Source organism: Phyllostomus hastatus, unplaced genomic scaffold (assembly GCF_019186645.2).
Source record: "Phyllostomus hastatus isolate PE091 unplaced genomic scaffold, TTU_PhHast_1.1 phas_scaffold_182, whole genome shotgun sequence".
Classification (NCBI taxonomy): domain Eukaryota; kingdom Metazoa; phylum Chordata; class Mammalia; order Chiroptera; family Phyllostomidae; genus Phyllostomus; species Phyllostomus hastatus.
Window position 1 is genome coordinate 3,074,373 of NW_025334013.1, and position 15,721 is coordinate 3,090,093.

The 15,721-nt window shown below is 64.3% G+C and overlaps 2 protein-coding genes across 2 annotated transcripts in view; one reads left to right on the forward strand and one right to left on the reverse strand.

The window, feature by feature from the left end:
- The first annotated feature begins 135 nt into the window (after window positions 1–135).
- Window positions 136–7,742, forward strand: THAP3 (THAP domain containing 3). The gene is made up of 5 exons (XM_045859976.1): window positions 136–853; window positions 3,963–4,155; window positions 6,453–6,515; window positions 6,605–6,709; window positions 6,979–7,742. The coding sequence occupies exons 1-5, from the start codon at window positions 780–782 to the stop codon at window positions 7,237–7,239; spliced, it is 696 nt and encodes a 231-aa protein (XP_045715932.1). The 5' UTR covers window positions 136–779; the 3' UTR covers window positions 7,240–7,742.
- A 253-nt stretch (window positions 7,743–7,995) lies between these two features.
- Window positions 7,996–15,721, reverse strand: part of DNAJC11 (DnaJ heat shock protein family (Hsp40) member C11) — a 48,396-nt gene continuing 40,670 nt past the window's right edge. Inside the window, exons 9-16 of the mRNA XM_045859862.1 lie at window positions 15,607–15,692; window positions 15,148–15,264; window positions 12,647–12,802; window positions 11,420–11,489; window positions 10,709–10,766; window positions 10,382–10,524; window positions 9,574–9,703; window positions 7,996–9,294 (exon numbers count right to left, since the gene is read on the reverse strand). Of these exons, the coding sequence (XP_045715818.1) occupies window positions 9,269–9,294; window positions 9,574–9,703; window positions 10,382–10,524; window positions 10,709–10,766; window positions 11,420–11,489; window positions 12,647–12,802; window positions 15,148–15,264; window positions 15,607–15,692 (786 nt within the window). The 3' untranslated portion in view covers window positions 7,996–9,268. The remainder of the gene's footprint in view (window positions 9,295–9,573; window positions 9,704–10,381; window positions 10,525–10,708; window positions 10,767–11,419; window positions 11,490–12,646; window positions 12,803–15,147; window positions 15,265–15,606; window positions 15,693–15,721) is intronic.

Consider the following 15,721-nt stretch of genomic DNA (forward strand, 5'->3'; position numbering starts at 1 on the left):
CAGGAGTAGCTTTCACAATTTTTTTTTTAAGATTTTATTTATTTTTAGAGAGGGAAGGGAAGGAGATAGAAACATCAATGTGCAGTTGCTGGGGGTTATAGCCTGCAACCCAGGCATGTACCCTGGCTGGGAATCGAACCTGCCACACTTTGGTTCGCAGCCCGCGCTCCATCCACTGAGCTACGCCAGCCAGGGCTGCTTTCACAATTGCTTCATCAAACTGAGCTTAAACCCCACTGAGAGGTTACCCTGCTTTGTAAAAGCTGCAGCCTCTGAGGTTCTGCAGGCAGGTCTGGGGTCTCCTGGGGGTGCATATCCAGCCCCTTTACACCTGGGGTTCGCAGTGCTGGAGCCTGTTCTGTCCTCTGTGCCCCACCCCAATCTGGGGCCGCCTGGTTCCAGCGGCCAAAATGCGTCTCAGCACCTAAAATTTTGACAATGCTGGCCAAGTTGGGCACTGGGCCTTTCTCCGGTTTCCAGTTGTCCAACGCTGTTTCTGGGTGTAAGTTTGGGGGACCCCAAAACGAAGTGAGGGCGCTGGGCTTCAGCGAAAAAACCCCAGAGCCCTTCCAAACTCCGCGCGACACGGGTGGCGGGCACAGCGTGGGGAGTTGACCAAGAAGCAGAGCCAGACACTCCAGCACCTCCAGGCAGCCCCGCCCCCTCCCTCCCACAGGCCACGCCCATCCACACCGACCAGTCCTGCCTCTGGCCTGCTTGCGCCCGAAGACCTCGCCGCCGCCATCTTTGTTAGGGGCAGCCGGGCCTTGGGTCTGGAGATGCCCAAGTCCTGCGCAGCCCGGCAGTGTTGCAACCGCTACAGCAACCGCAGGAAGCAGCTCACCTTCCACCGGTGAGGGGCGGGGGCACCCGGGGGTCCAGGGGCCTTGCTGCTGGGCCCGCCTCGCCCGGGCCAGGGGGCCGCGGACTCCACTGAGCCCGAGGCCTGGGGCGCTGGGGGGTACCGGGATGTCAGGGTCACTACCCCGCTGCCTCGGAGGCAGAGTGGCCTGCGGCCTGGGGACTGGAGCAGTCAAGGGCCCAGGGCCCCGCGCTGCCTCGGACAGCTTGGGCGCGCTGGAATGCGGTCGGAACGCTGGGCGCGCAGCCTCGCGCCAACCTGTCGCGGAAGGCCGAGGGCGGGCCTGCTGCGAGCTCAGGTCCATGCGGGCGGTACCTCCGCAGCCCTCGGCACCCGCTGCAGCCATTTGGGCGGTGGTGCTCCCCACGTCCCGCGGGCTTGATGCCGTAGGCGTTCACTACGAAGCTGCTGCCGCCTTGCTTTGCGGTGCGTCTTGCCTATGCAGAGCCAGGAGCAGGCCCCGCATCCGGAAGGAGGAAGGCTGGAGGGCGGGAGAGCGTCCTGGGGGGGGGTGGTGTGGGACACTGATTTGGCGGGAGTCCGCGGGGGTGGGGGGTGGGGGAGTGGTGGTGGTGGCGGAGCCCTGGGCGGGGCCTGGCCCTGGAACAGGTAGGTCCCTGCCAGAGAGCCCGCCCTCACAGCGCCCGTTTCTGTTCCTTCAGAGCTGGGCTCCAAAGGGCTGCTGCACTCGTCTTTATTTCTATTAACATTTTCTATTTCAGCGTAAGTGCTTTTCTTGAAATATAACACATACAGAAAAGTGCACAAATCACAAGTACACAGCTCAACCAAGTTAACAAAGTAAATGAACACCCTGGGTGACTGCGGAGAAATGGCCCATCGCCAGCCCCCAGGAGGCCCTCAACAGCACCCCCTTCCTGTCCCTCCTCTTCCCACGTCCCCCAGGGTGGCCCCCACACACCCTGCCTTTCCTCAGGGGTTGCTCTGGCCTGTGTTGAACTTGAGGAGTGGACTCACACAGTGCACTTTCCTCCTGGTTTTTTTCTCGCCACTGTGTTTGTGTCATCGATAGAAACGTCCGAACCTGTAGAGAATTTTATAGGCTTCCAAATTTCTTTTATGCGTGTGAAACTACGGCGGGAATGCAGAGATTATGGGAGGGTGGGAGAAAGCGAAGTGGGGATCAGCTTGTGGGAGAGTTAACATAGATGCACGAAGGCAGTAGACAAGGCAAAGACAAACCTTTTACTCAAGAAGTTATAGGCCTGGGGTGTGACTACCCAGCATGACCTGCCTCATTAGGAATTTCTGATCAGGTCACCCCGGGGGCTGCTTTCCATAGAATACCCCCTTTTTAAAAAATATTTTATTTATTTATTTTTAGAGAGGGAAGGGAGGGAGGAAGAGAGAGAGAAACATCAATGTGCAGTTGCTGGGGGTCATGGCCTGCAACCCAGGCATGTGCCCTGCCTGGGAATTGAACCTGTGATGCTTTGGTTCGCAGCCTGAGCTCAATCCACTGAGCTACGCCAGCCAGGGCTTGAACCCCCTTGTTTTCGTCTGCAGTTGGGAGTCATTTTTGTTTCACTTGGCGGCTGTTCATCCCTTTTCGTTGCTGCGTGGTATTCCACCGACCGCACAAACCAGCATTAATTTGTTGTTGTAGATCTCACGGGCATTTGGGTGCCCCCGTGTTTGGCCATAGCAAGCGCATGGCTCGACATTTTTGCTGGCGTGTTTGCCGGGACGCGTTTGTATGCTTCCGTCAGGCGCAGGCCTGAGGGCGGGGTTGCCCTCGATTCGCTCTCAAGCCCGCTGCCGTCAGACTCGTGCCCCCGCCGCTCCCACAGACGGGCTCTGGCACATCCCCAGTGGCCCTCAGGATGGCAGGCGCAGGGTCTCATTGTGGATTGAGGCGGTCTCTCTGCGGCATTTGACACAACTGATCTCTGACCCCTTGAGACGCTCCCTTCTAGGATACCTTTCAGCCTTTTCCCTTGTCACAGTGTCCCTGCTCAGCCTCCTCTGCTGGGTCCTCTTGTCAACACTAGACGCTGCGGTGCTTTGGGGCGGGGCCGTCCCTGCCCACACCGCTCTGCAGGGCACCGACTGCACCCAGGACTTTGCCTCCCTTGGTGTGGGGTAGCCCCCCGACATGGCCGTCTCCAGACCGGTGTCCACCCGCCACCCAGGTCGGCATGTGGGTGTCTGAAAGGCACCTCACACGTAACATCTAACACGTAAGACCGAAGTTCCCAGGTCCCAGAGCTGCCCCTCCTCCTGCCTCCTTCCACTTGAACATGCAATGCTTCTCCGTTTCACGGCCCACTGGCAACCCTTGTCGCGTGGCTTTTGAGACACATCCCACATCTGCCCACGCATCCCTCCTCCTGCCGACGCCCCAGCCACCTCTCGTACCTTCCTGCAGCAGCCAGGGTGGGCTCGGATGTCCCTCCCAGCCCCCTAGCCCTGTCCAGAGCCTCCAGGGAGCCCCCCGTCTGCCCGAGACCCATGTCCTTCAGTCCCCACTCCTCCGCTTCAGCAAGAACCTGCCTTGATCACTACTCAGACACGCCAGGCACACGCCTGTCACTAATCTCCCTTTGTTTTTTAACCTTGACTGTTTTTCTTTTTAATTTATTGATTTTTTAGAGAGAGAGAAAGCGGGGAGGGAGGGAGGATGAGAGAGAAAAACACCGATTTGTTGCTCCGTGCATTCGTGGGTTCACTGGTTGATTCCTGTGTGTGCCCTGACTGGGGACTGAACCCGCAACCTTGGCTTGCTGTCCGTCTGCCCTGTCTGGAATGTGGGTTTGATGAGGGTGGGGGAGCGAGGCAGCCCCCTCGCTCCCCCACCCCCAGCACCCTGAACGGGCCCCTCCTCGCAGGCTCCCGAGGGGACGAGGGGAGGCTTACTTGGTGCATGTAGCTTCGGAGACAGCTCTTGGGCCGTGCTCATGGCCTCGTTTCCCGCCGAGGATGCCTTACCTTCCAGGCGTCGGACGCGGTTTAACAGACAGAGGTGCCTGGATGATGCACGCAGCCCAGAGCGCGGTGTGGTGGTGGGGGAACGCCGGGAAGCTCTGACGTGCTGACCCCGGCCTCACTCGCCCGCGCACGCTCTTCCCTCGCCCCTCAGGTTCCCGTTCAGCCGGCCCGAGCTCCTGAAGGAGTGGGTGCTCAACATCGGTCGGGGCGACTTCGAGCCCAAGCAGCACACGGTCATCTGCTCGGAGCACTTCCGCCCCGAGTGCTTCAGCGCCTTCGGGAACCGCAAGAACCTGAAGCACAACGCGGTGCCCACGGTGTTCGCCTTCCAGGACGCCGCGCAGGTGAACACACTTCTGTCCTTTCTCTGCAGAGCCGGCCTGCCTGGAGCCCCCCTCGGCAGCGGTGGGCAGGGGTGGCGGTGGCAGGGACGGAGGCTGCAGCAAGCCCAGCCGGCCCTGCTGGCCATGACCTTCGGTTGAGGGGGTCCCCAACGTAAAGCCGATGTAGAGTGAGTCATGCTTTCACGACCGGGTGCTGTTGGAGCAGCCGCCGGCGAATGTGGCGAGAGCCCGGCCCTTCCTCCTGCAGCTCACTTCTGCCAGGTCCTGCGTGGGCTCGGGGCCTCACGGTGACGGCTTCCCAGCAGAAGGCAGCTGCTGAGCCTCGTTCAGGCCTCATCCTCCTCCAGGGAGTCTGCTGGGGCTCGGACGCCTCCCATCGGGAAGCCAGAGGCTGTGCCACTGCCATTCAGCACGCCTCTGCCCGGGTCCCACAGTGCGCCATGTGCGCCGGCTGAGAGCGCTGTCCAGCCCGGGAGGCCGGGGCCGCGCGGGAGGGAGGGTGTGCACAGCACGGACCGGCCGGCGGCGGGGCGGGCTTCGGGGACAGTCGGGAGCAGCACGGGCTCTGGCTGCTTGGAGGGCTGTGGACGGCAATGGCTTGGAGCCGCTGTTACAGGTTTTCGGGTGAGCTCGGTGTTGGGGCGGGGCTTCGGAAGCCTCCATCCGGCTGGAAGCTGTTCAGGGGCCCCTGCCGTGGCCCAGGTGAGTGTGGTTACGGCCGCCTGAGCTGCAGGTGGGTCCGTGATGAGAGGACTGCGTGGAAGGACTCGGCAGAGCCCGTGGGCAGAGAGGGCGGAGGCCAGGGAGCGAGCTCGCCGAACCCCTGGGGACCAGGCCTGCCTGCACGTTGAGTCTGATGTCCTGGTGGAGTGGGCACGGAGGGGACATGTCTTGGTGGGGTGGGGTGTGTGGGGGTGCTCCGACGGGAGCTCACGGACCAGGGGCTGCTGAAGCCATGAGGGGGATTATACTGAATTCCATCAATCTTAGAGGTGTACAGGGTCCCAGAGGGTGGGCCCCACGGGGCACCTGCTTGAGCCTGGAAGGCGGAGAAGTGGTGGGACAGACCGAAGGCTGGCGGACGCCTGTTGCCAGTGTGATTTTATTGGGAAGGAGAGCAGAGGGGGCCGTGGGACCGGGAGTCCCGGGCTGTGGGCAGAACAGGCGCCAGCTGCGGGCGAACCCGCGCGGCCTCTGCCCGCCATCTCCCCCTCGCCCAGTGATTTCCCCCAGAGGTCCTCGCGCAGGCGGCTGCCCTCTTGTGCAGGTCCACGTTCAAGTTCAGGGTTCTGCAGGCGGGCCGTTCCTGCCTCTCCTGTCCGCTGGGCTTTCTAGCACCTGCCCCCGACCGCCACACCGTGGGTTCCCTGTCCTTGGTCTCCTGCCCGCCAGCGGCCTCCAGGGCACCGGCTCCTCTCACCGCCTCGGACCGACAGCAGAACGCTGCCCGGCGCAGTCCGGGCCTGTCTGGCTGTTCTCTGCGCTACGGAAGGCTGTTTATTTTTATTTATACACGAGTGAAATTTTATTGTGGGAGGAACGCTAACATGAGACCTACCCTCAAAATTAAAAAAAGAGTTGTATATATTTTTAGAGGGAAGCGAGGAAGAGAAACACTGATGGGCTGCCTCTCACACGCCCCCTACTGGGGGCTTGGCCCACCACCCAGGCGTGCGCCCTGGGACTCACAGGCCGGCACTCGATCCACTGAGCCCCCCGCGCCAGCGGCCCTCAAGCTTCTGAACGCGCGGTACGGCGCTGTGACCTGCAGGCCCCACGTACAACGGGGCTCTCGAGGGTCACCGTTCTGCTTAGATGAAGCTTCGTGCCCACGGCTAGCAACTCCCCCCGAAGCCCCTCTGCTCAGCGCACGCCTGCTGATACAGCAGTTTGATCGCTGATGCGTTGGTGGCCGCGGCTGCCCCAGAGGGTTCTGGGTAACCCCTGGGGGCGCGTTTCTGACCTGCGCCCCAGTGGCGGGGCGGCCGGCTCCGAGGTGGGCGTGTCCTACCACTGGGCCGCCCCTGTGAGCGAACTCCGCGTCTAGGAGAACGCCAAGCCCGGGGGTGACAGGACAGATTGGGTCCTTTGGCCCAAGATTTGGGACCATCTTTGGCGAGAAGATAACGGTGGGCGGAGGTGGAGCCAGGTGGGGTTTCAGGGCCCAGTCTAACTGGGTAAACCTGGGCTGAGAACGGGGACCAGCGTGAGGTTCTCGCGGCGCAGGCCTCTCTCTCACCCCCCGACTGGGCCAAGCCTTGGGCTGCCCATGCACAGTAGCCCCGTGTTCCCTGCAGCTGGAGAGGGAGGACACAGACCCGGCCGCTGAGGGCGGAAGTGCTGACTCCGAGAAGGACAAGGTGAGTCTGCGCCGTGGCCAGTCCGCGCTGGGGGCCCGGCCGGTCTGCACTGTGGCGGGTCTGCCCTGCAGCCATGCCTGCGCTTCCAGGTTCTTCCTGAGGAGGGCGCCAGAGATCGGGGCCTGGGGAGGAAGACGGACTCTGCCTCGGAAGCACTGCAGCCGCCCCCCAGCGCCAGAGCCCCTGCAGGACAGGTAAGCCCAGGCAGCAAGGTGGCACATGGCAGGTTGGTGTTTGCGGGGGCGCGGGGGGGGATTTGCCTCGAAGGAAGGAAAACTGGTCGGCAAACCGTGAGCACCACAGGGCGTGGCCCGGCTGCAGGCTTCCCCCCAGCAGTAAGAGCCACAGTGCGGGCACACGTGGGTCAGGTGAGCGACGAGAAGGGACCCCGGGGCCTCCCACCTGTCTCTCCAGGAAGGAGCTTTGCCTCTGGCACCGCCTACCTTCCACGTGCCTTCTGCAGGCCCCGCCCCCAAGACCAGAAGCAGCGGAGACCCCGGCGCAGCGGGCCGGCCCCCCGCACCCCTCGGACCACAGCTACGCCCTGTTGGACTTAGACGCCTTGAAAAGGAAACTCTTTGTGGCGCTGAAGGACAATGAGCGGCTGCGGAAGCGCCTCAAGGCCCAGCGGCTGGCGATGCGGAGGATGTGCAGCCGCCTGCGAGCCCTGCACGCCGGGCGTCTGGGCCCCCGGGCTGGGCCGCCGCGGGAGCCGCGGAGCTGAGCCGGCCGCCCGGCTCTCTCGCCCGAGGCCCGGGAGACGGGGCCGCAGTTTCGGGGCTCTGGCTGTGAGCCCTTCCGCCCTGAGGCCGACACTGAGTGGCAGAGAGGCACGCCGGGCCAGGACCCTGGCGAGGAGCCCAGTGCAGCCTCAGGTGGAGCTTGGCATCAGGCTGCGAGGGGCCAGGGGCTGTGAGCCCGAGAACCCCCTGGTCTTCCGGGGGTGACAGCCCCAGCTGCCCTCTCTCCACCAGCCGGTGTTCTTGGAACTACAGCTGCTGGGCCAGAGTGGCAGACACTCCCCCAGTGGGGCAGCTGGGTCGCCCCCAGGAGGGTCGGTTGCTCCCACCCACAGCAGACGGGGTGACAGCCAGCTCTCGGGCAGCAGCAGTGGCCCCTCCGTGGCCTGGACAGCTGGCTCTCTGGCCGAGACTGGCCTGTGTTCTAGGACGGCCCCTTCCTGGGCTGGTTTGCTGGAACTTCGGAATAAAGTGTTTTCCTACACTGCAGGCTTCCCTCCTTTCTTTAAAATCAAGCACTGATTTGAGGGCGTGACCACAAGGAAAAGGTGCCTTTAGTGAGAACGAGCAACAGCCTAGCCTATGAGACGCCGGGCTGTGGCCTCGCCCGCAGCTTCCAGCGACCCTCGCGGCTACACGCAGCCCCAGCCGTGAAGGGGCAGGGGCGGGCGAGGCCCCGGGTGGGGGCCCCTGCTTCACTCTGCTCACTCCTGACACCGCACAGACGCACCGAGACGCGGTCCCCGGCTTTCAGGAAAGGTTTATTGTGGTGAGCGTGCCTCCTGTACATCCACGTCAGGCCCAGGAGGGAGCCGGGCGCTGCTGGAGCCACCGGCCGCGGACGGGGCAGGGCTGTGCCCGCGGTCGGACTCGTCAAACACGGTGCCCACTGCACAGTGCGCGTTCAGGGCAGCAGCCCGGAGAACTCAGACTATGTTGCAGGGGGACAGAAATAAATACTACAGGACTGGACCACCTGAGCTGCTTTTAAAAAACTGGAGGGAGTGGCCATCAGCAATTCCGCTGGCACCAGCGTGGGGGCTGTCAGAACCAGACTGGCGGGTCTGCGCTCATCGCAGCTGACAGCCCCCAAAGTACCCTGCACCCACCCGAGGCCAAGGAAGGAAGGCCTTAGTCCCCTGTGCAGAAGGAGCTGGGCCGGGTCAGGTGCGGGGAGCCGCAGTGCCACCTGCTGGCCGCAAGTGAGCACTGCCCTGGGCCCACGGCATGGTCCGGGGGCCCCTCTGTGCTTCCCCTCCTCCTGTGACCCCTCGTTCCAACTCCGCACTGTGGCGTGGGCACAGGCGGGCCGGGCCCAGCCGAGAGAGACGTGGTGAGAAGGACGGACAGCCGCCTCTTCCCACAGGGACAGGGGTCCTGGAAGGAAGTGACCTATGACAGGAACGGTCCTGGGAACCGGTCACAATTCTCTGTCCCAAGCCAGGTGCCAGTGGAATGACTTGAGAAGTTCTGGGAGGGAAAGAAGGACTAATTTCCAACATCACTTGTCAGATAAAAAGCAGATTTATAAACCCACGCTCCTCTCCACATTTCATCAGGGAAAGGCGGTTGTCGGGAGGCTGACCACACATGCTCACTCGGCCGGAGACTCCCGCTCTCCCCTCCTCTGCCGGGCGGGGCCGGGCGTCCCACGAGGACCCCGAGGCAGGCCAGGGGCTGCGGGGTGGCTGCGGCCAGCAGGTGCCGGAGACCTCGGGGAGGGACCCCGGGGTGTCCCGGGGCCGGGGCCCTGGCCTCGGGGACATGATCCTGGGGGACAAAGACACAGCTGCGCCCTGGTCCTGGTCCTGGCGGGGCTGCTGCACTCCGACCCGCAGCACCCGGGGAAGCGGGCTGTCTCCGTCCCTTCACATAATTGATTCGGGACCACCTTCTATAGGAATAATATAAAATAAACATATCTTATGTCTGGGTTTTTTCCCTGCTTCCAAATTTGTTGACTCCCAGGAAAAGATTTTTTGCAGCCTCTTTTAATCTGGTTTCTTGGGCAGCTTATCCGTCCGTGTCAATCCTGTGGGCTGTGAAAGAGAAGGCAGACTCAGTGGGGCTCCGCCCTCAGGGGACCGGAGGCGGCCTGGCCAGTGGGTGCCTCTGGAGCGTGAAGGGGCAGCGGGGTTGCTCCTGCCGCGGGAGCTGCCCCCCTCAGGACCGCACACCAGGGGCCCCGAGCGAGCCCCAAACACGACTGCACCCAGGCAGGTGACAGAGTCCACACCGATGTCCCCGGTCCCGGCCGGTGGCGCAGGGTCTCTCCCGGTCCCTGCAGCGGGCAGGCGACGGCGGAGGGCGCTACTCACACTGCTTTGGTATCCTGAGCGCCTCGCCGTCCTGCGCCATCACCTGGTGCAGCACGCCCCGGAACTGGTACAGCACCTTCAGGCTCTTCTCCTCGCCCACGCAGGGGTCGTAGAAGCCGGGCAGCCCAGCCTGCAACAGACGGATTCCCATTTGCAACGGGATTCGAGGCGGCCGTCTCCCCCGCACGGCCACCGTCTGCGGCCACGTGCGGGCACAGCGCCCTCTGCGGGGCCTTGACATCCCCCGGGAGCAGCACACTTGGCCACTTGAGACAGAAACGAACATTTGAAAAAAGGGCCTATTTAGTCCTAGACCTCCCTCTCAACAGAGCTCCCCCCCGCCTCAGGGCACCCCATCTTCACAGAAGCCCCACCACGACGCAGACACTGCAAGGCTTCCCGGGGAGCCGGGCGCTGCTGGGCCTGAGCGAGCGAGCACTCGCGTCTGGCGCTGACGTCCGCGCCCCAGGCTCCAGCGAGGCCCCGGGTGTGCCAGGCCACCTCTCACACCCGGAGCAAGGCGAGCGGTGAGCGGCAGGTGAGCCCCACAAAGGCAGGATGCACGTGCGCGCGTGCGTTTGCTGCTGCACCTGGCGCACAGTAGGTGCCTGACAAGTACTTGGGAGAGAATGAGTGAGTGATGCGTGGAGCACACCGGTCCACTGCGGACGCCACCGAGGTGCCGGGCAGCATCCCGCACGGCGCATGCTGGCGGCGGGGCGGGCTCCGCTGCGATGACCCGGCCGTTCCAAGGGGCTGTCCCCAGAGGCCTCGTCCGTCCGACCCCCGTGGGGGCGGGGCGCTGTACCTTGGAGGCCTCCGTGAGGATGAGCTTCGAGTCCTTCACCAGGCACTGCAGGGGCACCGTCACGTCGATCACCTTCACCTTCTCGCTCTTCTTGCTCTTGTCGTTGACAAACTTCCCGTACCAGGCGTTGACGATGATGAGGCCTGAGGACCGCTCAGTCATTAGGGGCGGGGCTCAGTCATTAGGGGCGGGGCTCCGTCATTAGGGGTGGGGCCCCGCCGGCACCCTCTGCCCCCCGCCCGCCCCCCGCCGCTGGGCGGCAGGAGCAGCGAGCTCCGTGGAGACCCCCTCGCCCACCCTTTCCCAGGAGAGGCCGTGCCTTCTCACCCATTCTAGATTCTTCTGCCTCGATGATCCTTCGGACGGACTCCTGCATCAACCGAACCTGCAAAGAACGAGGCCGGCGGCCATGAGGGCCCCCTCGCCGGGCCCCGCCTTGCTGCTGAGCCACAGCAGCGCCTGGCGTGGCTGCGGCGCCCCGCAGAGGACCCGACAGTGCCGGGAGCCTCCGTTCTGCCGCTCAAAGACAACTCACTTAAGGGAAAGAATAAAAGGGCAACACCCAGCACTATTGTTTAGAGAGGGGGAAGGGAGGGAGAAAGAGAGGGAGAGAAACACTGACCAGCTGCCTTTTGTACGTGCCCCGACTGGGGGCTGAACCTGTAGCCCAGGCACCTGCCCTGACCAGGAATGGAACCCCCACCGTTCAGTTTGCGGGAGGATGCCCCACCCACTGATCCGCACAGGCCAGGGTCAGGGCCCCGCCACTTTCGAAACAACCTCGCCATGCCTCGCGGGGTTCACTGAATCTCCAGAACCAGGACTCACGTCCCAGCATAGCACGCCAGGGGCAAGGTCAAGACCACGGGGACCAGCGCAGCTGCCCGGGAAGACGTCTCAGTGAGGCCCGGGCTGGGGCCGGGGACTGCAGGGAGAAGTGTGTCCCGGAGGGAGGGGGGGGAGCAGCAGCATGAGCTCGGCCCACGGTGGGCGCTCGCAGACCCACGCAGAGCACGGGTGACCCGACGCAGCACTTACCGCTGCCTCGGCCTCCTGCTTCTTCTGCAGGATGTCGGTGGCGGTGCTTTCCCTCTGCTTCTCCAGCTCCCTTGTGCGAGAAAAGCACAGCCTCGCGTTAGCACGCTCTCACCCGCGCTGGACCTGCGTCCGGCCAATAGCCTGTGGGTCCGCTTGCGTTCCTGGATCTGGAACTTTAAAAAGTATCTCCCAGGCAATCCCCAGCAAATCTGTTTGTGAAGGGCCCGTGCGGCTTTCTCCTCGCCCCTCGAGGGCTCTCCCCGCCTCCGCAACGCAGCGGCGGGGAAGCCTCTGCCAGTCCCTGCGGAGAGAAGCCCCCACTGACCGGGCTCCCAGGGAGGTGGGAGGGACTCCCAGAGGAAGAGGAGACTCCGGGAGAGGCCACCCACCTTCCAGGAAGGCCGCCACACGCACGAGACCTGGGACGCAGGAGCAGGAATACACCCCCCCCCGCCCCGCCCCCGGGGAAAGCGCGGAGACAGGGTCGGCACACGCCGGCCCCGCGGGAAGAAGCGACGCAGCACACCCTTTGTTTCCCGCCTCAAGCCTCCTGGGCAACCAGGACCCTGAACCCCAGGGATTCAAAGGCGGCAGCGGCCCAAACCGGAGGCTCACTCCTCCGCTCAGACTTGCTGAACTCGGCCACGTCCAACCCTGCCCGTCCCATGGCACACACAGCTACTAAAACTCTGTGGCACACCAAAAAACGTGTCGTTTTTGCTGACCATTCTGACTCATTCACACTGGACGGCCACTGCTGTGTCATTGGTGGCTGTCGTTTCCAGCTTATCTGACAGTCGGGGGGACAAGGGGCCGTGCTCCCGGCTGCCCAGCCAGGACCGCGTGCTTCACAGACGCCCGCGGCGCACCGGGTGGAGACGGCAGCCGGAGCTCCGTGATTTACGAACTGCGATCACTGCGCCATGACGGGTCCCCCACGGAAACCACGTAGACTCGGCGCCTGGAGCGCGAGTGGTCGGTGTGAGGGAAAACCCCACCACTGTTCGTCTGTCGTCGTCCTGGCGTGAAGCTCCGGCAGGTCGGTGAACCCTCGCCGGCCCTTCCCGAGCACAGGGCCGGACGACACGCCCCCGGGCACGCTCCGCAGGCACCAGGGAATGTGAGTTTCCCGGTGACCCCCGGGGGCTCCCGTCGTGGCGCTCCCCCCCCCAAAGGACGAGGACGCCGGGGCACAGAGGCGGTCGGCGCCGCCCGCACCGGGCTCACCTCTCCTTCTGCGCCCGCAGGTACGGCTTGATGAGGAGGCGGTGCATCGCGAAGTAGACCACGAGGGGCCCCACGGTGGCGTAGAACACGGCGCTGGGGAGGAGCTGGTCCGTCAGATGGATGGGGAAGAAGTACGTCTGACTGGCCCTGTTCAGCCTGAAAACCAAACCCAAAGTGGACGTCCACGCCGAGGCAGGTGCCTGGTGAAGGGTGGCAGGTCCCCGCCCGGGAAGAGTGCCTCTCAGGGACCCGGGACGCCGGCCGGAAGGACCCCCGCGGCCCGCTCTCGGCCCACTCCGCTGGGCGCCCCTGTTCCGAGTTCAGCTGCTGCGTCTGATGTGCGCGACAGCAGTCAGCCCTGGTCCTGCTGATGGCCGAGGGCAGAGCAACGGACCGGCGCCAGACCAGGGCCAACGTGGCCTTAGAAGACGGGAGAGGACTCGCCCCCGGGGGCCAGGGGACAGTCCCGCCTCAGCCCTCGGCTGACGTGTTCGAAGGAAGCGGACGAGGATGCCGCACTGAGGACCGCAGGGTCAGCGGCTGACAGGCACTACGGCCCTCTGGTCAGACCGTCGTCCTGACTTCCACCGGCCGCCATGCCTGCCTCGGGCCAGAGGACGGCCGAGGTCTCATAAAAGCCGCAGAGAGCTGTCAGACTTTCTGCATTCTAGTCCTTTCCCGCCCCCTCCCACGCTGGGCCACCAACTAGGCGCAGAGCATTGTGACTCGGCGTCTGTTTTAAATACTTCTCCAACACGGCTGTCACGCGACACGATCTGAATGGCACTCCTGTCCCCAGAACTCCCCTCGCCAGCCGTGTGGCGCCTGTGGGCACCATTATTGGTGCCGTCCTCCCTGCCGGTGACCAGCCGCTCAGGGGAAAGGGCCTGGGGTGGGTGCAGGGGGAACTTCATCCACCCCTGGGGGGGGGTCCGAGTCTGCAAACCCCGCCCTGGGCACGTGCTCGCCAGCGCCTGTCTCGCTGGAGGCGCTGAAGGAGTCGTTTCCCCCCAACCCCCCAACGACGGCCTTGCCCCTTGGCACTGGGCCTGCGGCCCGGCTCCCAGCAGGCACTGCCGCCCTGGCCAACGTGGATGGACGTGACTGCCCACATGGCTACGGGTCAGCGGGCCCGCGGGCAACAGGAGTAGACGCCGGGTCCCAGTCACTGCCCCCAACAAGCTAACAGTGGAGGGAAGGAGCGCACTCTGCTCTCCAACCTGAGCTGACCCCGGGGACCTGCCTCGACGCTCATCTCCAACACAGAGGTGCGCTCTGCATCCTCTCTCCCCTCCTGGGGTCTTGGCACAGCCGCGGGGCCAGGCAGTGCTCTAGGCTCCGGAGCACTGGCAGAGGTCGGTGCGATGGAGAAGAATGAACAGAGGACCAGAAAAGGGACTGCCTGTGGCAAGGCGAGGGGCGGTCTTGGCGGTTTGGTGATACCTCAGCAGAGACCTGAGGGGTCCAAGGGCCCAACCGTGTAGTTGTCCGGGGACCAGGGAACTGCGGATGCCGAGGGCAGTCAGTTGTGTGTCCCAGAAGCAGTGTGGGGGCCAGCCCGGTGGGAGCGCGGGGGTGCATGGGAGGGGAGGAGCTCAGAAGGACGGCGAGGGGCCAAGTTGCATGGGGCCCCAAAGGCGGCCCTGCACTGAGGCAGACCCTGCGGGCTTCAGCAGAAGGGTGAAGTGGAACGCAGCTAACTTACACTTTCACGAGACCCTGCCTGTGCGCAAGACCAGTGGGGACACGGCAGTGACTCAGACACAGGCAGGGGAGGGGTGGGGCTGTGGCCCCTCGGGCTCTGTGGTTGCTGCGGTGCTGAGGTGGCTCCCAGGAGCATTCAAGGCAGTGTGTGGGAAAAGCACGGTCAAGGCTAACTCCGAGGGCTGGAGCAGAACACTGGCAGGACGGGGTCACCCTCACTGAGAGGGAAAGACCTTGGAGGTCTTCCTTCCCCCTCTCTTGGGCACAGCAGGTTGTGCGAAGCATGCCCGAGAGGGGGAAGGAAGTCAGACGCGTGAGCTGGAGACCAGGCGCGGGGAGGGCCCACTGGGACTCAAACGCGAGCCTTCAGCGCGTGAGGGCACCTGAAGCCACGAGGCTGAGGCTCGGTGAGACCCCCGGGGAGTGAGCCCGGACAGACGAGGGTGGGAGGGACCTGAGTGGAGGGTGACCTGGCCCTGCCTGTGCCGCCAAGGGCGCTGGGTACACGCGTGCCGTGGTGAGCCGTGTCGCTGAGCGGGCGGGGGGAGCCAGCACCTGGGCTGGGTCCAGGGCCATGAGGGCGGCAGAGGGCAGAGGAGACACAGGCCGGTGGACGACGGCCGGGGAGCAGACCTCACCAGCGGAAGGTGGGCCCACGGGTCCCGACGTTTGTTTGAACACCCCTCTGAGGACACTGTGCAGTGACACCTGCTTCGTCCCCCAGCACAGGTGAGGCCCAGGCGGGTCACAGGAAGCCCAATAACCTGTCGTGGCCACAGATCTCCGACGCGACTTACTTGACTTTGAGAGAGACGCCCTGGGGAACCCCGATGCTGACCGCGGCCCCGAGAACGCTGTGCCTGGAGATTTTCCTCTCGGCCCCGTACTCCACCACCGTCCCGAAGAAGCCGGCCCTGCGGGAGCGGACGGCGGTGAGCGAGCAGGCCCCCGGCCCCCACGCCCGGGCACAGCCACTCAGAGCAGCACTGGGTCTGCCGCCACCCTCCGCCTGGCCCTCCCCGCCACTCGCGGCCCGTGAACAGAACAAAGCCAGGACCCCGACGGTCCAGTCGTCCATTCGATCCCCAGTCTCCCGACCCCTGGGACCGCACAGCAGTAACTCCCGCCGCCCCTCGGTGGGAGGCGCTTGAGAACGTCTCGCACGACAGAGGAACATGGGTGTGCACGTTCCACCAACCGGTTCCACCGCCAGAACCCTCACCGGCACGCTCCCTGTCAGCCAGGCCAGGACTCACTTAAGCGACCCTTTCACACGAGTCTGGTCGTCATCCTGGAACTTGTGCTGGTAGCTGATCAGTGCAAAGGAGTGAGGGATTCCCAGCTGAGAAGACAGGGCAGGAAACCGGGGCT

What these genes read in the sequence shown, in the direction of transcription:
- THAP3 (XM_045859976.1), top strand. Translation starts at nt 780, where the DNA reads ATGCCCAAGTCCTGCGCAGCCCGGCAGTGTTGCAACCGCTACAGCAAC. An exon ending in CCTTCCAGGACGCCGCGCAG is followed by an intron (nt 4,156 to 6,452) that starts GTGAACACACTT and finishes TGTTCCCTGCAG; the next exon opens with CTGGAGAGGGAGGACACAGA. An exon ending in CCAGAGCCCCTGCAGGACAG is followed by an intron (nt 6,710 to 6,978) that starts GTAAGCCCAGGC and finishes TGCCTTCTGCAG; the next exon opens with GCCCCGCCCCCAAGACCAGA.